General features: G+C 36.9%; 1 protein-coding gene across 6 annotated transcripts in view; it reads left to right on the top strand.

Annotated features, from left to right (window-relative positions):
- Nucleotides 1-27,736, top strand: part of COL25A1 (collagen type XXV alpha 1 chain) — a 294,538-nt gene that overhangs the window by 150,159 nt on the left and 116,643 nt on the right. For all 6 annotated transcript variants that reach the window (XM_042812563.1, XM_042812561.1, XM_042812562.1 and 3 more), the window contains exon 5: nt 25,174-25,191. In XM_042812563.1, the coding sequence (XP_042668497.1) occupies nt 25,174-25,191 (18 nt within the window). The remainder of the gene's footprint in view (nt 1-25,173; nt 25,192-27,736) is intronic.

Raw genomic sequence — 27,736 nt, 5'->3', positions numbered from 1 at the left:
CATTATTAATGTCTCCAACTTCAACTCTGTTTCAGTGTAGGTTCCTTTAAGGAAAAAAAAAGTCTTGATTGTGGTAGTATTAATACAAACCTGAAATAGCTCAAAAGGCTGACCCATTATTAAGAAATCTCATTTATAATCCTGAGTCTCATGTATAAAACTGCCTTACAGTACTTCAGTAAGTACTACAGTACTTTGTGCTGAAAGTCAGTAAGGGTTTAATTTTCTACAAGCCATTTAAAAAAGTGGTATCTTTAATTCGCTTTTTGGAAGTCAGGATCTGGCTGGGAGCAACTGTTGCAAACTCAATTACTGTTTTCACCTGTGATACTGTGGCAATACTTTTCATTCAAAATAGCAAGCATTTGTATATGCTGCATGGTACTCCATAGAATTTAGTTGTACGCTGTATTCTCAAAAGATACTGCAGTTATTTTATCTGTATAGGATGGCTGTGTCACATATGATAACAGTCAAAGGCTGGGGCTTTCAAATTTTTTTTATGATGAGTTATAGCATTCTCAAATTTCTTCTTTGGCACCTATGTTCTAGCGGTAGCCTATGTATCTGTTATCTTACTGACTAAGCTCTACAACGTTTTTTCTTCTAGCTACATATTGCCCTTCAGTCTATCTATATGGATAATACTCTTCATAATAACAGGAATTTCACTGCACATCGAAAGTAGTTGGTAGCCTTTTGTTTAAAACATTTAAGTTAAGATACCTGACTTCCATTGCCAAATCCTTTTTTTCACAGCATAGTACCTATTTCATATTTGTTGGCTTGTAATAGCTTCACATAGCATAAAGTAATGGACATGCAAATTTTAATTTGTCAGTAATGTATGCTTCGTGGTTTTGATGTCATATGTCATGGCTGTGTTGTTAATGTGTGTCATACCATTTCATCTCATTCAACCAGGGTCTACCAGGGCGAAATGGCTATCCGGTAACTCAACATATCTTTATGATAGCTTGTATCACTCTAAAATCATGTTGCTAGTTTGTTGTTGCTCTTTTCCTTTCTTTTTTGTTTGTTTGTTTTGCTTTATTACTGTCAAAAGGACTGTTTTCCTGCTTCTCAGATGCCTACAAAACATAAGACTTTCCTTAAAAACAAAAAACAAACAAAAAAACCCCTCAGTGTTAATGATTTATAAATGCAATGTACTACTTGTTTGACACCATACATATTTTGTGTTGAGCATCTTCATTCTTGCATACAAAATTAGTTTTTCATTGGAATTAAAAAATTATTCTAACAGGTTATTGAGTCTCAATTTTCTGTATTAGAAAGCCGTTCAGCTGGCATATGGAACCTCTAAATCCTTTCTTTCAAAAGTGTCCTGCTTCTCTTGGCCACCTTCTTCAATGCATTTCGAGCAGAATAAAATTCTATTACAGAGGTCTTAACAATTGGCTGCATAGTCTCTCACAGACTAATTTCACAGTAACATATGTACTTTTCTGTCAGATTCATTCGTATCTTTGAGATTTGTTGCCTGAAAATTGTAATATATGAAATAATGCATCTTTCTAAAATTGACTAACAATGTATTTATTTTCCTTCAAGTAGTCAGGCAAGCTGAATGCAGTCTCACAGTCAATAACTGTATGCCTAGTGTCGTGTGTTTATCAGAAACCAAGTGACAAAATGTGTTAGTGGTTACATTTCAGAGACAGTACGTATGTAGAACTTAGTGACTGTTCAGGCAGAAAGAGATCTTACCTGAAGCACTTGTATTGCATGGAAGGCCTAGAGTGACGTACCTAGATAGTCCAATCAATTGAATAATTTTTCAGCAACTTTTAAAAATGTTTTTTGTGGGTAGGTATACATTGCTTACATACCTTGAAAACCTGCAGGATCATTTGAATGCTTTTCCCAGGGTGTCTGCTGTAGTTGCAGAGTTTAGTGAGAGATGTTACCAATGAAATATCACCTAGTGCGTAACTTTATAAGTAGCTGAAAGTCAGCTGGTGAGGAGCTGATCATTAGTATTAAGAAACCTGCCAGAACTGAAACCATTAAGTTCAGAATGCACATTATAATGATACTTAGAGTGCTTAATGTGCATCAATGTGTGTGTTTAAAAGAAGATGCAGTGAAAACCTTGACATAAAATACAAACAAACAAACCCTTTCTTGCTCATCATGTAACTGTGAGCTTTGTACTGAGATTTGGATTTAAAAGAATAAAAGGCTCCCAGGGACAGAAAAAAACCGCCCTTGGGTTGGTGGAAATTAATGACCTTAAAATAACAAAGTTATGTTGTGCGGAGCACAAAAGCCTCATAGACTTAACTTCTTGGCAAGTTAAGAAAGTGATTGAATGCATCAACAGACTCTTGCACGTTTTGAAGGCCCTACGGGGACAGTTTGAAAATATTATTTTCGTTAGCGCCTGAACACCCAGTGCTTTGTCCTGATCCAGCTATTTTCTTGAAGAGGCTTGCTGTGGGATCTGAAGACAATGGAGACTCAAAGCAGTGTTGCTGAAATGGCTGGTTTTAATAGCGGCATTGTTATGGGCAAATTTTAGAGTGAATGCTTTTCTCTGCATACATGTGGCCATCGATGTGTGCATATGCACATGTGCCTTCTTCAGCAGAGCTTAGCACCTACTGAACACTTCTTTCTCTCACTTCACCTGAAGATGGCTAGTAATAGAATTCTTCAGCACTGTCCTCGGCTGGCTGCTCAGACCTTTTCAGTTACAACCGCGTCCTGCTTTGAAAGAGAAATATTTAACAGCAAGTGTGATGCACTCCAGAAGTACTTATACGGTCTTGTAAAGCTCTATGAAAAGACTATTCGTGTTTAAAGTTTTATCTCTAGAGTCCTATTTAACTTCCGCTGAAGTGGTATTGCTTTAATCTTTATTAGATTTTCTAGGCTATTCTATGAGGATAGTGATGTATACCTACCACATGAAACCTGAAAAAGCTCTCAGCTGAATAAGCCAAAATGTAACAATGTAGTTGTACAAAAGCTAGCGGCCGTTTTCTCCAAGCCTTAGGTTTTGAGTGTTTACATGCATTCTAATTTAACGTTTCCTTAAGACATAGTAACATTAATAGGAATTTCAGAGAGACATCTAGAGAGAGATGCAGTAGCAAAAGTCAAGAAAATAAGCTGGACATGCCTCCAATGTGTAACAGTTGCGAAGGAGCTTATTAGGCAGTGATGTATTGATTATGTAAGACACCACAAAAAGCCTGCAGTGTTATGGGTCCTTTTTTCCTCACTAAGGACTATGGGAAAAAATGGAGGAATCAAATTCAGAGTTTTAACTCTTCCAACTTCAGTTTAAAATTGGAATAGGCTGTATCTCCCTAAGTAAAAGAGAACAACAGTATGGGTAAATATTACAGAATGAGAAATGGGTCTCTTATGACCATTTCAATTAATAAATAAGGCTGGAATTGCAACTAAAGACTAAATAAGTTCAGCTGTTTGGGATTGCAGTGAAGTAACTATGTACACAAGCGTACATGATGTTCTGTGGGGGACAAAGAGCTATTAAAAGGATGCCTAAATTGATGGTTGTTCTCCTGTAACAGTGAAACAGTATAACTTTACCAACCCTGAGATGCAGAGCTTTGGGATCTCACCTATCTCTTCATTTTCAGTTTTCCTAGATCTTGAAATATTCACTTAACTCTGATTGTTGAAGATAAACTGGCACAGGACAAGAAGAATAATTAAATTATTCTTAGCCTGATACAGTTCCTTCTAGCTTAGAAAATGTCACTGGCATTATGAATCTGATTTTTGTAAATGTAAAGATAGTCTCAATATATCATAAATCAAGTGTGTATCCTGTTATGTAGAGAATTCCAGGTTGCTTTTAGAAGGCTCTAATTTCTGTTTCTATATGACTAATGATAAAGGAAATTCCAGGAAAAGCAGAGAAGGGCTGTGAAAGGATTTGAATGTGAAGAAATAGGCATGATATGGAAGAATGTTAAAACCACTGTTGTGAGAAATCAATCGGAAAAAGACATTTTACTGCCTTGCTGTGTTGCTTAGTCCTTGTCATACTTAGTATTTAATTGTTTCTCGAGGTAGAAGAGATTGCAGCTGTGTGGATAAGTATGAACTTAGTCATAGAGTATTGTGAACCCTTTACTCTTCTTTGCTCTTGCTTTCGTGTGTCTCTGCAATTATGCATAATACATTTTCTGGGCAGTTGGTAAAGTGCACCTTTGTGAGGACAAAGCATTGAGCTTTCATTCTTTAAATTCGGTTCAGCAACCAGGCATGGTTATGTTTGAGGGCTTATTTTATTTGCCTGCGTGTGACTCAGAAAGTTTACACACATGGAAATATTACTTCGGAGGCTTTTCTCCCTCCTGTTTCTGCCTCCTGTGGATGTTATCAGGTGGCCTATGTCTAAAAGGATCTTTCTTATTGAGGCATGAGGTATCAGGACTAAATCATGTAGGAGCTGCTAACGATCACAAGTATGGTGTATGGGTATGAAACATCAATAATTTGACTGTTACCCAGGATTGAAACTGATTATTTTTTTTCTTGGAAGAGTTTTCATAGGTTGAACCAGTCCACAGAATTAAGGGAATATCAATTCAGTTTGAGTTACAAGTATCTTGTGTATTTAAAACTGTGACAAAGTAAATTCTAGTGTAAGAAATAGTGTATACTTACTTGATGCATGAAGTTTTCTCATCAGAGTGTCTAATCGGATGCCTGCTTTTCCAGTTTCTAACTTCTCGATTGGTGTTGTCTGGGAATTTCAGACAAATAAAAGCAAACAAAATTTTGTATGGCTATACATACTTTCACTCGTTTAATAGATTAAATGTGCAAGTCTGCCAAAACAAGGCAATAGGATTTGACTGGACTTTTTCTGTCAGTTCATGTATATCTAGGAGCCTTTATTCTGCAATTTTATGTGTAAATAAAAAATTCAGTTTGAGAGCTTAACAGTGGTTAAGCTCAGACTATGGCAGTCTAACCATCCCTACCTCAGACATGGTATTTCAAGTAGCTGATCAGTCCTTCTCTTTGTTTGCAGTACATTATAAATGTCTAAGCTCAAGTAGCAGCTATGTCAGTTCCTGAGTTCTCCCTTTGGATTTGACCTGGTGATCCGATAGAAGTTTCTGTGCGTCTTTTACAGCATTTCTTCTTCTGAACAGGTGTTTCTGTGGACCACCATTTATTTTTGGCATTTGACCAAAATAAGGACTTAAAAACATATGTCAGCAAAACTTCAGCAGTACATTTCATATTTGGAGGAAAAACATTGATAACTATTCTAGATTTCAGAGTAATTCTTTAGTCTAAATTCACAGGAAGTTCAAAGCATCTGGAATCTCAAGAGCTTCTTTGTGCTCAGTGATTTTAGTACATTTTCTCAGTTCTATCTTTCTTTTTAGCTTGACAGAAGTGATTGGCTTGGGAAACATGAAGTTTTCAGGTGATCCATCTGCCTCAACCTTCCTATTTGTTCTGAAAGCACAGAGAATCCTCTGCTTTCCTCAGGAAGATACAGTTGGTCAGCTGCACATCTTCACAGGTTACTGGGTACACCATTTCTATTAAAGAGCTGTGTACTCCTTGCTTATTTTTCCAAAAAGTTGCCACCTGATAGTGGTGCTTAAGATCCAGCAGAGAAAGTGTGACTAGTCAGTATAAATTAATATGTATAAATTACTTTCTTACAGCTTTTCTTCTTTCACATAACCACTTTCCATTAACACATTGGTTGCAACAAAATCATTACTCTTAAATTCTCTTGCTGTGCTCATCAGCGTGCTGCACATGTGTCACTTTGTTGATTGAACCTTCCAAGAACTTACTTTGGCCTGTCTAGAGTGTAATACCAATGTTATAGCCAGTCTCTAGTTGCCTTTTTAAGTAACGCAGAAGCTTGTAAACAGTTGCTAAGTTTCTCCATTACTGTCAAACTACAACAATAAGTGTTGTAGTCCACTCTAGAGTCCACTCTAGCACACAGAGATGAGCAGACATTCTATGGCTGTAGGTGAAAGATGCTTTCAGCCTTTTCCATGGATATAACTGTCAAGTTCAACATTCAACAATAGCTGTAGCAGTGTAACCTTTTTCTAGCTATATCCATGTTATCTGATGTGAGCCTTGAGCAAAGTTTTAACTGAGTATGAACTTGCCTTGGTACTGAACCACAGCTGTAGTCCTAATTGCAGTTTTTAAGCTGCAGACTCAAAAAATTACGTTCTGGAACTGTTAATATTCATATAGATGAGGGATAAAGTCAACTTTGGGGGGGGGAAAAAAAAAGTGGGCTACACCCTTCCAGCTTGTAGCTTTCGATATCTTGTAGTATAATTTAATGGCCTACAGGGGTAAGTTATGTCAATGTATCTGTTTCTAGAAAAAAATAATGATAGCACCACAAAAGTCTTCTTAATATCCATAATGCAGTGGATCAGAATTTCTCAGTGATGCAGTGCCAGGAGCAGCCACAGTTTCACTCACTCCCAAAACACTTTTCAGTCTTAAAAGTGACAACGTACGTTTAGTGTGAAGCAGGTTAATTATAATATTTTTATGACCTCTGAATCAATGAGTCATGTGTAACACAATCCATTAGTCTATGTGCTGATTTTTGTAGTGATTTAAAATAATCATAAACTTTACTTTAAACAGAAAGGTTTGGGATCTTTTAAACTTACAGTTGCTATGATAATCAATGCTACGTATCAGAACATGTTTATTAGCTGGTCATAAGCCAGTTGCCATTTTCAAGGAACCATGGCTTGAATCCTATTGTCTGTAACAGTCATTGATAACCAGCATATGAATTGAAAATGCAGTCTTTACTTCTGAACGGATCTTCTGATCTCTGTGGAGAATGCCCAAAGTGCCCCAGCTTATTCTGTATCATCTGTTGCTGTGATCATGAAATAACAATTACCTCATCTGTAAAACCAACAGGGAAAACAAGAGGAAATTTCCTAATTTGCAGTTATAAAAAGAAAGGTGACACAGATCAACTAAAGTAGAAACTCCACATGATGATTTCAGAAAAGGATTGGGCTGCAATACATGCCTGCCAACATTCAATGTTGTATGTTCTGATTCAAAATAATTTCTAAAATATTTCAGTCCATTTTCTATATGCCATAACAAATAAGGATATAAAATTACTGTCATAATATTAAAAAACAAAACAAAACAAAAAAACAAAAACAGATACCTAAGGGCATTAATACTAATGTTGGCAATTTTTACTGTAGTGGAAATGCTAAATTATGTCCTGAACCAGTGATTGAGCACCTGGTAAGAAGGCAGGGCCAGCGCAGGTGTATGCAATGTACTTGACAGACCAGAAGGAATGGAGCCAGGATCCACCCCTTCCCAGACCTCATTTAAGGGTTGGTGGTGGAGGTGAGGGTTTCTGCTTGGACATCCTTGCTTCTTGAGGCCTCCTGAAGGTAAGCAAGTTCTTTATTTCTGTGCCCACAGATGTTGTGTTTGAGCAAATTCTCACTCGTTGTAGCCTGGAACTTTACTGCTCTGCTGTCATTGCTGTGCTTTCCATTGTACTGCAGTTACCATTTGCTGGAATCTCCAAGATTGTTCTTTAAATTAGTAATTCCCTGCTCACCTGCGTGGGCAGAGAAACAATGTCTTGCAAAGTCCACCTCTCTGTATAGCATTTTCTAGGTGATAGCATGTCACAAGAGTTGAGCACCATAACACTGGAATACTATGGGCCGGAGTGAATTAGTGTAAATTTCAGATTCACAACTAATGTTAATTTTAATTACTATAATTCCATGTATCCATTGGGTAAGTACAGGGTTATTGCTGATGGAAGGTATATGTAATTTAACAACTGAATATCTTTTTAAAGTATTTTCTTTCACAGCTTTTAAAACTACCCTCACTTTCATAATTAACTTGGTGTAGATAGGGAAAGGGATTAAACTTGTTTGTCACTCACTTAATAGCAATGATATTTTGGATCTCTGGTCTACTTTACTGACCTTAGTTAAGCTGCTAAGTAGGTGGCACGCAGAAGGCTTTGATTAGGATTTTCACATCTATGCTTTGGCATACGTAATTAATGTTTGAACTGTACCTAACATTATTCATACTTGCCCTTCTTTGGGAATCCCACTTGAAATTTCCCAGTCATTTCCTTTCAACACACATTGCAAATCTCCAGTGTAATGGAAATAGCTTTTCTTAAGAAATAAACTACCTCTGAGCAAAATTATGTGTTCCAAATGTTTTCCCAACATATGCATGGATGGGAATTGCAGCTCTGGGCTTCATTTCTTAAACTGTAGCTGTGAGAATCGTGTACAGATTATACAGTGAATACCCAGAGATAGTTAGAGGTGCTGCTTACAATTTACCCGAGTTGTTTGATTTCTCACCACTTTTGAGATTTAAAGGAAACTTAAAATCACTGATTGTCCTTGTAAAGCTGATTAAGGAACTTTCTCCCCATTGGAAATCAAACAGTTTTTTCATACACCTACAGTGGGTTACATGCTGCTTAGCATCATCCAGTAACTATACTAGAAATAGTTTGGGCTAGCATTTATCAGGGTAATAATGTTCTCAGACACATGTTTTCATGCTTCTTTTTTAATGTTAGAGTTTAGGTGATAGAACAAAGCCTTTCTCTGTTTGCGGTGATCTGTTGGTGTGGACACATCTTGCCTCTTGCATCACTAGGATGTTGTTTGGAGTGCCTCTATTTTCTTTTATGAAGAGACAAATTCTCAGTTATGTCTGTGCATACCAAACTCAAGATTAGTTAAAGCAGTCACATTTCTGAAAGCAAACATGCTTGTCTGGTAGGAAAGAGTTATACAAGCAGTGTGGAATGTCTACTGGAGGTTTTTTCCATGACTGTAGTATGCAGACCACAAATCACCCTCACAAAATTGTGGTTGTTTTTCTTTTTTTTCTTAAGGCAAAGCAGTTAATGTTAATGAAAATAGTATTAAGATCTGCATGTATCTTGGAGAAGATCATTGTGGAAGATCTATTAGAACATCACTGTAGCTATCCCTGTTTGTTACAAGGGAGTTGGACTAAATGACCGTCAGGGGTCCCTTCTAACTCAAAGAATTCTATGATCGTTAAGAAGTCCGTTGGTTTATTTGGTACAGATCTGTTGCAACTATTTCCATTTTAATTGAGAGGAATTTAAACATTTTCTTCTTTGCTTCACAAAAAGAGCACAAAGAAGAACAGTCATGATGTGCGAGCACTCATGTTGAAAGGAATATTAATTTTCTTATGTAGACTTTTGTTGGTTTTATGTGATGTTCATACCAAGATCAACTGCTGCTTACTTACGGTTGGTGAGGCTGGAATTCTTATCAAGTTGAAGTTGTAGGGGAACTGCTAGGTCATGGCTTGAAGTGGTGATTGAGCACCTGGTAAAGGGGTGGGGCTGGCCCAGGGAGCACAGGCAAATTGTTTGCACCTGGGCTTCTTAGCTGTCCAGAAGAGGTGGACTGAGAGTAGGGGCACCTGGACTCATATAAGGGCCAGCCACTGAAGGAAGAGTATCTCTTGGATCTAGGTTGTTTTTTGGGAGGGAGTGCTGTGCACTCAGAGATTCTTTGACTTTCTGGGTGATTGGGTGATTCAGTTTTCTTTCTGTATGTAACTGTTGGTTTACCTGGAAGTATTTTTCCTGCCATCATCAAGATCCTGTCAGAAGGAATTTAGCTTCTTTGTGAGTACAACAGAAGTAAAAGCAGGAAAAAAATAATTGCAAGATGATAAAAATACTTTCTGTAATAGTTCTTCATTTTACTAGATCAAATGTGAACAAGTAGTTCAGTAACTTTTTTTGTGCATAAAATCCTTGTGAATGAGGTTTCTGTTTTTCATTCAGGTAGTCTGACTTATTAGCTATCCTTCAGTATATTTGCAATGTGGAAATGATCTCAACATTTCCACTTCCAGCTGTGGGAGTCAATTATCCTAACGTTTTGTCCATTCTGTGAATGATAGGATGATCTCTTATTTTAGCTCTTTGCCCCTGAAGTGTGGAAAATGTGATCTGGTATTACCATTATATACAAATTGTTTCTCTCTAAATAGGATTGGAAAGACTTTTTTTTTTTTTTTTTTCTTCATGTGTTACCAGCGTTTGTAAGAGTTCTTTTATGAATCTGAAATCCAGTTACATCAAATGAAAGTAATGAAAATGTTTATTTAGATGTGTTCATATGTGGGTCCATGAAACGTAGAAGAGTAGTCTAGAGATAAGAGAAAAATGGAGTGATGAAATTAGAATAATGGATAAATGTTTTAGGATTTTGAAAGTTGCTTCACTCAATGATATTCTGTTTTTGGATTTATTTGTTCACCTCTGAGAAGCTTCAATTTTAGTTGCGTAATTTGACTGAAATGAGATAAGAGGGATTTACGTGATTTGCTGAAATATGACCTGAAGCGACATAATAAATACTTGAGTTTGCAGGTTTTCTTGGCTGGGGGTGTGTAGTGGAAATGCTAAGTCATGGCTTGAACCAGTGATTGAGTACTTGATGGGAAGGCAGGGCTGTTTCAGGGGAGATCAAGTGCATGCACTGTATCTGAGTGACCAGAAAGTATGGAGCCAGGATTCATCCTTCCCAGAACTCACATAAGGGTTGGCAGGGGAGGCAAGGGTATCTCACTGGAGATCCCTGCCTACTGGAGGCCTTCCGAAGGTAAGAAGCTTCTCTTCTTTTATTTCTGTGTTTATTGCTGCTGCATTTGGGCTTGTTCTCATTTGTTGCAGCCTAGGATTGTGCTGCTCTTCTATTATTGGTGTGTTTTCCATTATGTTATAGCATTACAGGGTGGGTAGCCCATGTTCTACGTTGATGTGTTTTCTGGGTTGTTTTGTTGGCTGATTTGGATTTTTTGGTTTGGATAGTAATTGTCAAGAAATAAGAACTTCTAACTGCATGGTTGAGACTTTGGTACTGCTTCAAGTTGAAGGACACTTTCAGTATACAAGTAGGAGTATCTGTTTGTTTCGTAAATTAGGAAGCTGTGAAAAGCGTAGATATGAGTGTGGAAAAACTTAATAGTTTTCTAGAGTTCTCAAAGGGGAAAACAGCAACCAATTTGAATGGAAGTTTTAGTGGAGATGCGCTCTTGTTCTCTAGTATCCAAAAAAAAAAAAAAAAAAAAAAAAAAATCAATTTTTCATATATATTCCAGAAACACATGGAAGATATTTGCAGGGAAAAAAAAAATAATTGGCATGAGAAGTTTAGAAGATGGGCCAGTATATATCTTTTCACCGGTAAAAAGGAGGAAAGCTGCAGAACTAGTTTGAAGCAGCGTATTGCTGCTGGATCTCTGAATTAAAATGATAGGATCCTGCTGGCATCCATTGAGTAGCCTCTTGTCAAACAAACCAAAAATCATTTTAGATAAACTATTTGGCTGGTGAATGTATGGCTCTAGGTTTTCTTTTTCATGGCTGCTTTATTGAGTTATTCTCAATTGGCCCTCTTTTCATCCTTCTTTGTCTCTTCTTCTTTTCCTTACCACACAGTGTGGTTTGTAGTTATTTTCTAAAATATTTTGGCAGTCACGATGCTGCATCTACATTATGCTTCTCCTTATAAGGTTTTCTTTATTATTATTTATAATGCTCGGATTTTTTTTCCCCACTAACTCCTTTGCTTGCTCTTCAATGAGATATTGGAAAAGCAAAACTCCTTGAGTTTTCCTAATAACTTACTGTAAAAATTCTGGTAGAAAGGTTATTTTAACTCAAATATTGTCTCCTTCATTATCTCATTAACTCTGTGATAGACAAAGTCTGGATATTTGAAGTATCAGGAGACTATGGTCATCAGGACTGTCTGAGGTCAGTGGGACAGTAAGGTAATCCATTAGCTTTCCAGTTAAAATAATAACTAGTAAAAGCACAAATTTGCAAATAATTCTGTGTGCATATCTAAGCACTTTCTATACCTTATTATGACTAATCATTTCGTTTTCATAGTCACAGTAATGATGATTACTTCTAGAAGCCAGTTTTGGTGCTGATAGTGGTAAGATCTATTGGAAAACTTTACCATAAGGACTAGAAATAATCCTTTCTTAAGGCATGCTTTTTTCATTGATACATGTCCTTTTCGTAAATTTGGGGAGATAAAACAGTTGCATCATCAGGTGCATCATGAAATACTGTATGGGAAACACTTCAGGTGGAAAGAATGGAAAAGATAGTGCACTGAATTCTGCTGTATTTCTTAAAATGAAATTAGCTTTTTAAGTGTGTTCCACAAGTTTTTCCATGGTGATCTACATTTTCAGAGGTTGGGTTCCAAGTCATTTCGGAGGGAGCTGAGTTGAATACAGCCCAACCATTAAGGAATGGCTTGGGTTGCAGTATATTTAAAACAACTGTAGTAGTTTCAAACTACCTGCATGTGCATTTCTGTCTTTTAAGTCTAGGTAGGTACATGATGCAAGTATGGAGCACAAATTAATGAACCTGCTCTTGAGTTTTGTTAATTTTTCAAAGATGATGAATTCACTGAAGGAAAGTAAAAAGTGGCCTGTACAGGTAGTTGTAGTAGTAGTAGTAGTAGTAGTAAAGTCTATGGTGGTGTATTACTTGCCAGGAAATTCTTTTTTTTTAAAGGGCCTCAATTTCCCTAAAATAAAAGACTTGTAGAAACCAAAAAAGAGATTGTCTGAAAGAATTGAAATGGATTTTTTTATTTTTTAAAGACATCTAAACAGTGTAAGGCAGATTCTTCTCTTAGTTGCAGAAGGCTGACTAGGGACTTCTATGGTAAGACAGTAAGGCAGAGGGAGGGGTTCTTTAGAATTATTCCAGAAGAACAAAAATCTATTCCATCGAAGTTGTCATGCCACAGCTGTTAAAACAATCAGTTTCTTCCTGAATGCCAGCCAGCTAATTTTTGAGAAGTGGTATTTTTCAGTTTATTGTTTTCTCATCAACATGGCACTAACCACATCTAATACATTCATACAATGTCACTGGCATTGATGGATTAGCCATGTGCTTTCTATCTGTGGATACAGGAGTGTCAATTTCTTTGAGAGAAACAAGATTTGTTGGGTAAATGGTAGTTCTGTACGTAGGTTCCTAGTGCTCAATTAACCTGCTAAGCAAGGCTGGAATTCAGTAGCATAATGAAGTATTTTTGTAAAGGATATGTGTAATTCTGCAACTGTTTACAAATTGTTTTTATGGATAGGTGAAACATACGACGGGGGTAAGAACACAATTTTCAATACCGAGCATGTTTTAACAGCATGCACTTACAGTGTGCCGTAATGAATGGAGTAATGTCTGCCTTAGTCTTTTAGAAAAGTCCATTCCAGTTTACGTCTGCTCAGTTTTCTCATGCATTTTCATGTATAGATTTCAGCAGGAAGAGCAGTCATATCGCTCAGATACTCAAAAATGTATCTGCACCACAAGAAACTGTTTGTCAGATTTTCTGCATAAACTATGAGAAACGAGCAGAATCTCAGCAATTATTTTTCAGCTGTGAAATGTGCTTTTGAAAAGTGACTGTAATTTTTCTTGCATAGAACTCTTTGTAGTCCCATATTGTTACCATATGCTGTGTCCCCTTTTTTGTAGTTCAGCCATTCTGTGAATAGTCAAACACTGAGCAGTTTTTCTTTCTCCAAACTACTGACCAGCCCATTTTAAAACTGCAAGGAAGTTCTTACAGTGTTCAAACTTCATGCTGGACTCCAGGCTCAGGACCTTGTAACCTAGAGTGATTTTGCTCCAACAAAAAGTTCTGGAGTCTGTACTTGACATTTCTGATTTATTTTGTAATCTTTAAAACAATAGTTAATCTTCCATCTTCTGTTACTGATGCTTTTGACTGTATAATTTAGGCTAATCTAGACATTAGAGCTACTTTGTGAAATCCACTTCTTTAGGTCACATCATTTGATTGTTGAAATTCAAAGGAAATTATGAAGGAAAAAAAAAAGGAAAGAAAAAAGAGAAAATATTTTGTTTCCGGTAGCAAGAAGAGTAAAATGTGAGATTTCTGCCCATTTTGCTTTTCAACTTACTGTTAGCATAGACTTACTGCTTTATGTGGGGTATGCTGCATATTTCCCTATATTGAAGATATAACACTAGACAAGTGACTTGAAATATAAATTGGAATGAATTTTCATTGCTTTCATGTTTATGAACTGAAATCCTAGTGTTGAGAGGCTAGTCTTTGCATGGAGCAGCTTTTCTGGCTGATGGAAGCGTAGTTTGGAATCTTATGGTGCTGCATTTCTTCGTTCTCCAGTTTTTAATGGGATCTTGTTTCTAGGTCTCTTGCATGCTTGCAGGGTATGTTTTTAGTTCCTTATTGGCTCAATAAAGGCAATTTTGTTGGAGTTCTTGATGGAGGAATTAATGTGGCATACAATAGCATGGAAAATTCCTGAAAATGCAGGATTGGGTTTTAAAGATTAAAGAATGTACTTTCTTGTGTTGCTTGTTCATTTCAGTGGAAAAAAATTGTATTGGTTTTTAAAAGTATGCTCTTCTGGGGAGTTAATTCACATCTTGATTGATTTTTCTGTGATGAGAAGCAAGTGCCCCTTTCTGGAAGCTGAAAGAGATTCTGGCAGTTGATAAGGAACCTGTAAATTGCTGGACAAGATGATCAAGCAGTCTGACAGTGCTATTATAACACTTAGAATATTTGCAATACTAATATTATAATAAATAGCAGACTATTTTCAAATCATTTACACTCTAAAGAAGTTCCTGCCTTAGAACATACTGACTTACTTTGCTATCTCCAGGTGGTGATTCGTCTTGCTGGATGTTATATCTCAGTAGCTAATACAAAATACTTGAGGGAAGATTTCAGGAAATTCTGTGATAGATTTCTCTGAAATAGCCTTTTAGTACTCTAATTTGTCAGTAATTTGAGGAATTCAGACAGAAGGCTCATTACTGTTCTTCTCACAGTGAAGTTTCTTCCTTCTCAAATCACTTAGGTTTATCAATAATGTCCTGATTGCTGGCCAGAGAGATTTGTTGCAGGTTGATTTAATGGACTTTTTCTCTCAGGATTGTAACAAGTGAATTCTGTACCTGGTAATTTCACTGACACTGCTTTTAACAACATAGAGGAAGAAAAATGTTTCATCAGTAGGAAAACCTTAGCTAGTTGAAAAGCTTATCCTACTCATCACCCACATAAGCTCTAAAACAGACTTTCATTGAAGAGAAATCTCATTGGGCTTGCTGGGAAATTATACTGCTGCAATTAAAATCAGCCTTGCTAAACCTGCAACTAACCAAAGCGGAAGAGCGGGGAAAAAAAAGCAATGATCTATCACTTGTAATGGCGTGATGAGGAAATCTGACAATCTTGAGCTAAAATAGGCAATTTGGAAAGGCAATGTGTTGTATTAAGCCGTACCTGAATCTGGGCATTATCTCTTAACTTGCTTAGGCACCAATTGATTTTCTTCTCTCAAAGATGTTCTTAATCTCACTCATACACGACAACTGAGCTGCAGCTCATACAGCTGCTGCAAAGCTCAGTTCTTGCTATCTTGAGTCCTTGACATGTCTCTATTTGGGAGATTTCAGGCAGCTGCAAGTAACAATTTCACAACTGAACTTCCTGCAGACTATTTAGAAATGTGGAATATAGATGTGGAATAATTTTGTCAGCAGGATAAGAGCTTCTGAATTCATAAATTCTACTTACTATGGTAGTCAGAAATGGGTGTATTTTAAAGCTATCAAATATATTATCCAGAAGACAACTTTTAAAAATCCAGTATTGTCTACACTGGGAAAAAGAATTGTTTCTAAAATATTTGATTTCTCATAAAATAGGAAAAGCAATGAAATATCAGTATTTGAGAAATGGTTGTAGATTTGGAGAACAGTGGCCTATTTTAATTTAGATTCGTACAAAAGTATAGACTGGGACAAATTTGCAATGCTCGTTCTTTCCACAGGACTGCCTCATTCTTTCCACAGGACGTACAGTAAAGATTTCTTTGCATACTTCCAGTGATGATTAACCTATAAAAGCTATTGAACTGCTAATATATGCAGATATGTTTTATTATTAAAATGAAAAAAAATAGGTAAAGGATTATCTGCAGTTCATGAAGAAGAAATGTTTTTCATTTAGTATGCTTATTCTGATTCAGAATTCAGTCATCTCATGGGTATTACTTAAATAGAAGATCATGTAAGGACAAGTAGAGAAATTTAAAACTAAGAAGATATTCTAAGTCTTCCTCCCTTTCTTTCTCCTGGAAAAGTATTTGATTCTATATTAGTTTTCAGTACCTAATGTCACATTCAGAATGTTCTAAAGAAACAAATCTGGTAAATCTGCTTAAAGTAAGAATACTGGCTGTCTTTTTTGATAGTAATAATCTAAAAGTTTCTGGTGATGATGTAAAAATTTCTGATGCTTAAAATTTCTTAGCCCCTTAAAAAGCATACTTCCAGAGTAACCTAGTTTAAATAGAAAGCAACTAATTTTGTGCAGCATTAAAAATCTGATTAAAGGTATCTATCTTCTGGGATGCATTACATTTTTACAGTATTCTTGAGTACAAGTTATTTTTCATGATATGAAAGTTAAATGGCACTCATTCACATTCCTCCTATGTGTTGTCCCTCTCAGTTTTAGGGTTATTAGATAAGACGTTAATGCTAAGTAAGAAGCTGGGTATTCTTTAGGGGAAAGAAAATCACAGCGTCTTTGCTTTTGAGGATCTGGGAAAATAAGTAATGTCATAAGCAAATAACTAATAATGGCATATATTTTAGAAAAAGGGTAATGGAAGCCTAGAAATGACATGTATAGATCTACCTTCTGTAGTACCTTTCTAAGTGAACAAATAGCTGATGTCTGCGTCTGCTGCACAAACCTACGCATCCTCTTCTCTAGTGTTATACTGTATAATTTTTTAAATGTTCTGTGGGAATTGTGTTACAGAAGTTCATGCTTTTTTGTTTTATTTTTAAAAGAATTGGCATGTTAATTGATATAGAAGTTAATTAGTGAACAAAGCAGGAAGCAACTTGAACAGTATGTAGCTTGGGAGTAACTCTACTGTAAGTTAAAAACAGACTGCAGCTCTTAGTCCTTCTTTTAAAACTAATGAAGATGCCACTAATTGTTCCTTGAGACTTCTAGTGCTATCATATAATGAATTTCAATAAGTATTGCTATATTAAGGATTTGTCGGTGCATCTTGAAGTAGTCTCATGCACTGCTTCGGCTGATCTGTCTCTTCCAGCCAGTATCAGCTGAGAGAATTCAGTTTGTTTCAATCTTTTGGAAAACGATTTTTCCCTCAACTGAGGAAAGAAGGTAGCTTTAATGTGTTTTCAGTAAAAAAGAAACAATGCTTTTTCAAAACAACAATTAATATTCAATTTCACAGTAATGACCTTTTGTAGTCGGCTTTTTTCCTCCTGTAGAGCAGTATGTCTCAAGCAAATTTCTCACTGCTGTGTCCTGTAGAGGAAATCCCTAGAGGCTCTGCCAAATTAGACACTGAGAAGTCCTGATACAAATGGAATGAAAGGGGAGGAAACTTCTCGTTTTCAGCTGTGAGTAGGTGCTTCTTCTAATTCTCCTGGATTTCTGACTTTTTTTTTACTAAGATTCTTCAAGATGGTACAATATAGTCCAATAATTCAGGTGCGGAGCTATGGATAAAGAGCAGGCAATAAAACAAATAGTAGCTAAAATGTTCTTCACTGTAAGGGAGCCTATAAGTAGTAGATTATTCTTTTCTGTGGTAAAGAAAACAGTGCCTATTTGCAAGATACAAGCAGTGGTACAGCTACAAAAGATTTTTTAACTTCTTTTAAGCCAGCAGTTTGACCCCCATAATGAATTTTCCTTCTACAAATGCTTGCGTAAGTCATTACTGTGTTCATTTGTAGTAAAAAATAATGAAATCTTTTGGGCTAAACTAGCAGAAGACCCAATAGTTAAAGTTAGCTGCTGGCCTGCACAGCCCTTTGGGGAACTTTACATACTTACCGTGACCTTCCTGCTGAATTTCCATTGTTAATATCTTTAGTTTGCCACCTAGATGTAAATCTAGAAGTAAATTCACAGCCAGAGCTCAGCTTAGCCTTTGATTTGACACCTGCAGCAGACTGTGTGTAAATGTTACTAGGTAAAAATACTGTTAGAGTTCTAGAAAAATCTGGGGCAGCTAATAATTTGCAGATTGGTCTTGACTGCTGGGATGTACAGAAATATAGTTAGAAATTTAAGTAACTTTGAGAAAATTAGTGTTTTGTGTGTGCTTGCGTGCTAGAAGCATGGGATCAAGAACAACTAAGGAAGAGTGGGAATAAAAAGTGTCCTGATAATATACTGGAAAGTATTGCTTCTTTACAAGGAGAGTGGTTAGGCCCTGGAACGGGCTGCCCAGGGAGGTTGTGGATGCCCCGTCCTTGGACGTGTTTAAGGCCAGGTTGGACGGGGTCCTGGGCAACCTGATCTGAATGTGTGTTTGGTGGCCCTGCTAGGCAGGGGGGTTGGAACTACATGATCCTTGAGGTCCCTTCCAACCCGGGTGATTCTGTGATTCTGTGTGTGATTTATCAGCTATTAGGAAGAACTGATTTAAAAAACGAAAATTTGAGTGGTTTTGTAGGCCTTCTGAATGGTCACAACCTTTCCCAGGACATCAGAACGTAACAAAAACAGTGGTTATGCAGGTAAAAATAAATAAATAAATAAATTAGCAACCTGCTTCACGTTCTCAGAGCATAATCTAATCTGTAACATGAAAGTAAATAGCAGAAAAAGATGGAGGTTATATTCCTATAGGGCTATCCAGACATAACAACTTGTTATTGGAACTGAACAGTAGGTTAGTCCACAGGTTTTCTAGAAAGCTAATAATCAAAAATAATGAGTTTCATGAGCTGTGCATTCAACTGATGTCCTACTTATTTCTATATGGGTTTCCAGTATTTCCTGGCCAAAATATAGGGGGAAAATCTTCAGCACCTCAATGAACTGCATGAGCTGATGCTTCTTATTGAAAACAGTTATTACATTATTAATTCAAATACATTAATTATGAGATTTTTAACCATTTTCTTTTTATCTGGCAACAATATAATTGTGAAAAGACAGTTCTATTTTTTCAGTTTAAAAGAAAATGCACAGACCAGATGCATTATTTCATACATTTGGTTATGTTGTACCACTGTGATTATCCAACCTAACAATTCCTTCACTGCATGTTGAACACCAGCTATTTTCTGGCTACTTTGCATCATGCTGTTTTTATTATTTGTCTTAGGTCTGCTCCTTTGGTTGCTCATTTTATGCGCCCTGATTCTCAAAATATATTTAATCTTTTGCATTTAATTGCTGATATAGTTAGTCATCTTCTAAAGCCTGCGGTATTCCCTGAGTCTGTATGTTTTTCTCAACTTCAGTGCCCCACTGATTTTAACTGTTCGATTTTGTTTTGGCTTTTGATTATCCTAGGGTCCGATTGGTATGGATGGAAAGCTGGTAGGTGATTTGTTCAAAAATAGTGCAATTTAGGTCTTGCACATATTCAGTCTTTGCTTTTTGAATTTCTCATGCTGAAATGTATATTAATCACATACTGTCTTGCATCATTTCAATCTTGGTACTGTAGACTTCAAGGGTGTCAGTAAGCCACTTCAGTCTTCTGCCTCTACCCAAGCAGATACACTGCTCTGATCATTTTCTATTTGGATTAGGCTGTAGAGGGCAGGTGTTCCTAATTCAGGTTCTTTGTCCAGAGCATGTTCCAGAAAGGTGGTGAGGTGGTGTCTCTGATATGGGATGGTGTTAATTCTGGCAGCGTATCTGTGGCTCTTGTGTGTTTCCTCTTTTTGCAGACTTTTCCTTCTTGCGTTTTTGTTTCTCTACCTGGATTTTGTTGGCTAATTACATCTTAACAGCCCTATGTATCTTTATGCTATCCTAGATATTCATTAAGATGAGGCTCTTTGAAGTTATTTATACAAGGCATTCTGATCAGCTGCTAACAGTGTATGAGTTTCTGCTATTCTCTCTTTCTCCTTTTCCAGGACCGCCCTATTCTTTGATACTTTGAACGCATATTTTGTTCTTCCACTTACCAAAAGCCCATTTCCTTTGTAAGCTCTATTTGTAAATCTACAGCATTTGCTTCCATTTCCTTCTCTTAAGAATTTTTCCTATGCTCTCGAAGTTTCTTTTTATTGCGAAACAACACTTCTGCAATGCTTGCTGCTTCTGGTCAATAGATGTCCTTTAATCTTCTAGCAGATTAATAGCCTACCTGTTGACTTCATCTTGACCTGTCTAGACTGTGTATCTTTATCTTCCTCTTTTACTGTCATTTACATATCCACAGTTGCTAAGTTAAATTGCATGGAAGTTGGTCAGCAACTAAGGGTACAAGTCCTTCAGTCAAGGTAATTAGAATTGGCTGTCGAACTTAACCACTTTCTTTCCTGCCAAATAGCATATTAAGTTGGTAAATGCAATAAAAAAAAACCACAGAAAAGTAATGTCTTCTGAAGACTGCTGAAAACCTGAGAGCAGCTACGCATACAATAAGAATGCAGATTAACTTCATAAATACACCAGGTAACTTAATAATGCTCGGACTGCTATGTAAGTGTATACAGAGAACAGACTGGTAGGGAGGCACAGCACACTAAATGAAACAGACTAAGAACAAAAAATGAAACCCTATTAAACTTTCCAACCTAAGCTGAAGAATTTGGGCATCTGCTGTTTTTGGAACTACAGCTGGAGGTTGCAGACTGCTTCCAGGTGTCCTCTTGCCTGCTGTTGACTTCTTCTTGATACTTCCTATCACAATTTCAAGCAAAATAATGCACCGCTTTTTTTTAATTTCAGATGTTCAGATTATTTCAGTGCAGGTGATCTTTCCTGTGCATCTCTTGCTTCTGTTTACATTATTACCAAGCTAACTTTGTTAGCCTTGAAGAGATGCATCAGTGGAAGAATAAGAGGGTTCATTGCTATTCTGCCTTCTACTCAGAGCAATCACTTAAAACAGTGCTGAAAAGAAGCAGCAACCCAGATAGATTTTTCAAAACCTGATCTGATCCTGGAGAGTAGACTAAAACCACTTTCAGAGTATGGATCTAAGCAAGGCTGATATGGCAGTCCCTGAGAGCCAGTTAATATGGAGATTGACAAGATGTTTTGTTGAGGAAGATTGGGCTTCAGTTTCAAAGAAATGAAAAGTACATAAGTTACACTGTTTAAAAATATATATGGCCAAACTCTACTGTGAACTCTGTTAATACAAACCTGCTCACCTTCACTGAGATCTAAAACAGAATCTCCATCCACATATATTCCATATATTCCCCTTTCAGTATTTGCAATTGATGTCTGAGTTTTGCACTAAATAACATAAGAATAAAAGATAATTCATTAATATTTTTAAAATGGAGTAATGCTGGCTTAGTGACTTCTCAGTCTTAGAGTATTTTCACAAAAATTTTCATTTTTGTTTTTATTCTAAAGTAAGATAAATATGACTAACTAAAACCTTTTAATCCAAAAGCCATGTGCATTAGGACTAATTCGTGTAATACTGAGTCAGAGTGATTTTGGTTATCTTGGAGGCCTCCTGGGAGCACAAACGTATTAATTGAGTTTCCTCCAAGGAAATATATTACTCGATCATAATTGAAAGTTGTTTTTTAATTTGCACTGTATACAATGTTGAGAAAAGGCAAAATGAACTCCTTTGTCTCCCAGTTGTTGAGCTTCTTTGTGCCTGTACCTTTTCAAGCAGAGCTGATTTCTGTAATACAGTCCTTGCTGCATTCTCTCATTAATGTCACTTAGTGCATCATCAGTGAGAAAACTATACTGAAACTGCATTCCCTGTTCAGTAGGGCAAGGAGAATCTAAGAGTATCCAAAAATGTTGAAGGATTGAGAACAACTAAAACCAGAAAATAATTATCATCATTAAGGCTAAGTTCCTTCTATGTTCAAGGGCCTTGTAGCTAGCGGGATCAAAAAATTGTACTAAGAGTACTTCTGTATTCAGCATCCATATTTTCTGCTAAGTTCTGGATGACTGCAAGGTAGAAGATCTACAGAAATTAAGGGTAACTAAACTATTATATTTATCATTATTTCAGAGTTCTGTGTCACCACGAAAAACAAGTGTCTTTTAAAAAAAACTAATTTCTCCTTCTGTATTTCAGATACGTTAAGCTAGTAATTATAGATACACTTGAGAAGGCTGGTTGTGCTCCTGAGGCTGACAGTAGAAAGTGCTTTCATAGGAGCATGACCTTCTTTCACCCTTGTCAGAGTGTGTTTCTATCATGTATGTCTGTCTCTTATCTTATACATAGCATGTACCGTGTGAATGCTGAGTGTCCTACATGTCTTTAAGCATGGAGAATAATGTGTCAGTTTTCAAATCTTGGTTTTTTTTTCCTGTTTGCCTTCTACAGCTTTAAATTAGCATTTTGTTGATTTCAGATTTCAAGTTTTTTGTGTCCCTTGGAAACCTTTTCATGATTTGGTCAAAATGTATTACATCTTTTAATATTGTTGAGAGACATATATACTGTGTATTTTATATATGAAAGTTTGTATGTATTCAGTTCATTTATATCGATTTATTGTACAGCTTGCTCAATACTGCATCAGTAAGCAATTTCAGTGATTTTTAGGATCAAGTGGAACATATAATGGCTTAAAACCTGCATTGATGGGAAGATTAAGGTAAAAGCTGAGTGCAGAGGGCTCCTAGCATGTTTATTAACCAAGTGAGACATGTAATTTCATAGAACTGAGCCATTGTGAAATCTCTGTATTAGAATTGGCAAGCTTTTGTCAGTTTTTTGTCTGAAAATGCATATACAACAATATTCTCACATGGAACTATTACAAGGTTACAGCATCTATAACAAGGAATGCTTTGGGCCTCCTTCAGTGTAAGGATTAGGTTAGCCACAGTAACTCCATATTGTCACTATGATCCCTCTCTAACGTTATTTTCTAATATCTTATATTTGTTTTTTTTAAGCTTGCATGTAAATTAAGAACGCTTTTCTGTTTAATTTTAATTAGCACAAAAAATAACTGCTAAAGTAAAAATAAACTGTTCTTCAGCTGCTTTTCTTGTACATAGCATGTCTTTGGTGAAATGCATTTTCTTTTTCAAAGTCTCACAGAATCACTCACTAATACAGGTGGAAAGGAACCTCTGGAGATTATCTGGTCTGGCCTCTGATCAAGCAGGGTTACCCAGAACAGGCTGCCCAGGTGGCTTTTGAAGATCTCCAAGGAAGGAGATTCTACAAAGTCTCTGGGCTGCTTGTGTCCTGAACAGGCTGAACAGTCCCAGCTTGTTCAACCTTTGCTTCCGTGGTAGTTCTTCACTGGTCTCCCTGTAGTATATTCATATTCTTCTGTGCTGAGGAACCCAGAACTGGACTCAGCACACCAAGCGAGATCTCACCAGTGTTGAGTAGAAGGGAAGGATCCACCTCCCTTGACCTGCTGGCAGTACTTTGCCTCGTGCCACCCAGAATACTGTTGATTTTCCTTGTGGCTAGAGTGTACTGTTGACCAATGTTCAGCTTGATGTCCACCAGAACTCCCCTGTCCTTCCTTGCGAAGCTGCTTTCCAGATGGAAAGTTGAAGAAAAATTGTTCACAGGAAACAAGAGGGCTACTCCTAAATTAATGCCTCCTATTTTATTTTGTTGGCCAATAGTGTCAGAGGCGGATGATGGTATGGCAGTAGATGCCTAACCTTCCTGCTGATGTTCTGTTCCATTTTATTACTGTGTGACAGATGGCAGCAGAGGGGGCAGTCTGACAAAGCATCTTCTGACATGGGAGAGCGTGTTAAGCAAACGTGCGGAACTGAATTTGTCCATGGGGAAGAAATGGCACCCATTGGCATTCATCAATGTTTGCTGAATGTTTGTGGAGGCCAAACAGTGGGCATGAGCACATGAGTGGATGGAGTGTTTTCAGCATTGGCAATAGTAGGTCACCTCTGCTAGTGCAGATTTTTATGAATGTGGCATACAGTTGATTGCTGGTGATAATGCACAGCATCTTGTATCTATTTTGGTTTCCATGAAAATAAATAGGAGACATTAATTTTGAAGCAACCTATGTAGTTCAGGGAAATTAAATTCCAAGGGCTAGGCTAGCTTTTTTTTTTTTTTTTTTTTTTTTTTTTTTTTTTTTTTTTTTTTTTTTTAGAATTTGTCCCTTTCTAAGGAGGCAGACATCTATGTCTTAGAGTGCAAGTTGGCCAGATGGTTGTGGTTCACAGCTACTCTAACCGTTTTGCGTTATGTTTCTAATTCATGCGAATAATTTGTAACAAGTGAGCTAGAACTACTGGTGACTCAGTGACTTTCCTAGAGTAGGAGCATTATTGATAGGAAATCTACTCTGGAAGCACTTACAGAATCAGTAGATGTACACAGCTCCTCGGTTTGCAGTAGGCGTCTCTCTATTTGTGCACAGGGTAGTCCCAAATGTTATGTTGGTAGGTAAGGGAAACAACAAGGATGAGTACGTTCCCAAGCTGCCTCTTGGGCTGCCACCTCAGGTGTTCATTGGTTGCTGTTTTTCTGGTTTAAATACCAGTTTATGCTTGTTGAAAACTGTGCTACTTGCAAGAATGGCAAAAAGACAGTCTTGTTTCCTCAGCCTTCTGCGTCTGCAGTTTTTTGACTTTGTTCAATAGCCAGTAGTTGGCACTTCATTGTGGCTCATTCCTGCGATTCAAGGGAGGAAAAGCGTCCAATACCTACTTATAAATCAGTTCAATATTTGTAGATTCTTTCTCACTTAAGAATTGTTAAATTGTGTCTTTCTGTAATTTCTAACTTGTATTGTTGTTGCTATGTAAAGTATGAAGTTTCTCAAATACTGGTTCAGTTGTGTTAGTGTTATTTATTTCTGGAATCACTTAATTGCAACAGAGTTTCAGTTTGAATTAAAACACTGAAATTAAATATTGGACTTGAACATCCAGGCTCTGATTGCATTACTATTACTGGATTGTTTGTTATTTCTTTCATAAAGTTCTTTAACTCTTTGCTAGTGTTTAATGACTTAATCTTTGTCACTGCTTTCCATAACCTTATCATTTTCTTATTTTTCAGGGTCAGCCTGGTCCTCAAGTAAGTGCCATCTTATTTCCTTCATAAGTTAAGCCCACAAAACTCAGTTTATCTACAACGTAATTTGATGTGGAGTCCTCTTGATCATACTGCATTAAGTTTGAAACTGGTAACCATTGCATAATTCAGTAAGACAAATACTTCCCCAGATAGAAACATGGGGCCTCCCATACGGTTGTCTGAGTTCCCTCAGCTGTTTGACCAGATGGTAGGGTTAACAACGTGGTACTGAACAAAGCAAATCTCCTAACTATGGCTTGAAACGTTGCCACCTAACTTTAAAGCAAGATGAAATAACTTAGCAAATGTGTAGCAAATGCAATTCTTCAACTGCTTATTAATCACATACTATTAATGTTGCTATAATCCAGGCAGGCCTCAGTTATTTTAAATATTGTGCTGCTAGCTGTTGTGATTAATTATATGTGCTCCTTGGATTAGTTCTGCTGCATTTAAGAATAGTAGGACCTTGTTTTGTGAGTTGTAATTGAAGATGTGGAAATCCAGGAACCTAACTTCAGTTCTAATATAGAAATAGACCAGCAAAGAGGAAGCATCTGGTATAGTAAAATCCACATGTAAATTGTTTCAGTCGCAGGATAAAGAAATGTGGAAGAGTAAAGGAACAGAAGGGAAAGGGTGGTGGCAGGGAAGCCAATACCAAATCCAAGCTCAGTGAAATGACTTGGAAAAACTATTTTTTATATACCTAAGATGCACTACAGGAAGTGAACTCTGGTTTGGGGGGGGTCCATCTTAGCAAAGAATGTTGTCTGAGCCAGAATTTATGATGTTTGTTTGATGGTGTTTGATATTTCAGAATCATAATTGCAAATCAAAATTTTGCAGTGTTATTGTTTGCTTTTTTTTTTTAGTTAAAATTTCCATTAAGGAAAAATTTTTCTTGGTTGTTTTTTTTTTTTTTTTTTTTTTTTTTTTTTTGTTTTTTTTTGGTTTGTTTGTTTTTGTTTGATTCTTCATGTCCCTTTCTGTTGGAAAAAATGGTTATAGTGTTACCAATCCTCTCCACACTCAAGTTTGAATGCTGTGCATCAGTGCTGTAGGATTTTCTGACGCTCTTCTTTGCAGGGTACCAGTCTCCATTTATTATGACGTATATAGTCTATATGATATTTGGAATGACAACTTTTCCATAGAGCTTGTATTTTATGGTAATAGGCTCTTGGCTTGTGACCTGCATAGAGATATCTGAAGCCTTTGTGCTGTTGGCGGTCAATAGAGGGACTGTAGTTCTGAGTGGCACTCTTGTTCTGAACAAGTTCCACTGAGAACCTGGAGGGTGTTCCCTGAGCCTGTGGGCTACCCTGTAAGTTGGTGTTTACTTGTGCTGCTGCCCATGTGCTTTCCACCTGAGGCTGGATCCCCATCTCCCCCACCTCAGTTCTTTTCAGAGTGTATCTTAATGCCTGTAAACAACTTCTCACTTCTTGGAGCTCATCTGCTACATGAAATGGCTCCTTGAGGTACCTGTAGGCAGCATACCCCAGCAGAGTAGTAACTTTCAGCATAATCTGTTTTAGGAGCAGACAGGCAGGAAAATCTTATCACTATTGTAAAAAGTGGGGTGCAAACTATAGGGGGAAAAAACTTGTAGAAATTGCAGAGAATTTTATTAACTTCTGCGCCCTATGTGATCATACAGAAATCAGTACCAGGGAGTGCTAGATCTAGGATGAGATTTCCTATGATCTAACTTCACTGGTTCCTCTCAGTAGAAACATCTACCTATTTGCCATCATCATTGTTTTGTTGTTGTTCATCCTTAATTGTGCCTTTCCTCTTCTTTGAATCAATATGCTCATATTGCAGCAGGAGGATGTGTGCTCAGTTATTTTGACTGGCTACATGAGTACAGAAATAATTCTTACTAATGCACACGTGAGGAGGGATACTGACATGAGACTTTAAGAGATTGAGATGCCTAAACATAAAGGCTTGTGTGTTGGTGTTGACATGCAAGGTGTCTAAGCCCTGCTTGCAGTCAATGAAGGTTAAGTCAATCCTTAGTGCAGTTAGAATGCTCTTAAGCTTGTTGTAGACTCCTAAAGCTCAAGTACATTGCCTGCTGACAGGCATCTGTTGCTGCACAGGAGGATTCAGTCTCCAGCTTACTCTCTGGCAGCCATATGTACAAGGGCAGGAGTCTGCTGTTAGAATGTTGTTGTATCTGTCAGTCATGTTCAGCTGTCTTGATTACCTAGGTAAACTCTCAGATGACACTATTTGCATACAGCTATGCCTCTTAATTATAGATCCTGATTACAGGCAGCTACTGAATGTAATCAACATTCTATTGAACTGCTCTTTAGACTATGTTGACAATTTGCAGGGCTTAACCTGCAAAATGTTAGATGCCTTCCTCTTAAACAGAAACTTAGATCCAGGTAAATTCTGTAAATATGATTTTTAAAGTGTTATTTTAAGCTTCAGTTGAAAATCTGAAGATGTTTATGAAAAGATCTTTAATGTATTATTAGAACCTGTTTACATACTGATAATATAAGACAAACTATTTCCCATTTTA

This window comes from Centrocercus urophasianus, unplaced genomic scaffold (assembly GCF_019232065.1).
Source record: "Centrocercus urophasianus isolate 14NV4802_14NV808 unplaced genomic scaffold, USGS_Curo_1.0 seq_13, whole genome shotgun sequence".
NCBI lineage: Eukaryota > Metazoa > Chordata > Aves > Galliformes > Phasianidae > Centrocercus > Centrocercus urophasianus.
The sequence above is the reverse complement of the archived record's forward strand: the minus strand, read 5'-3'. Positions and strand labels throughout refer to the sequence as shown.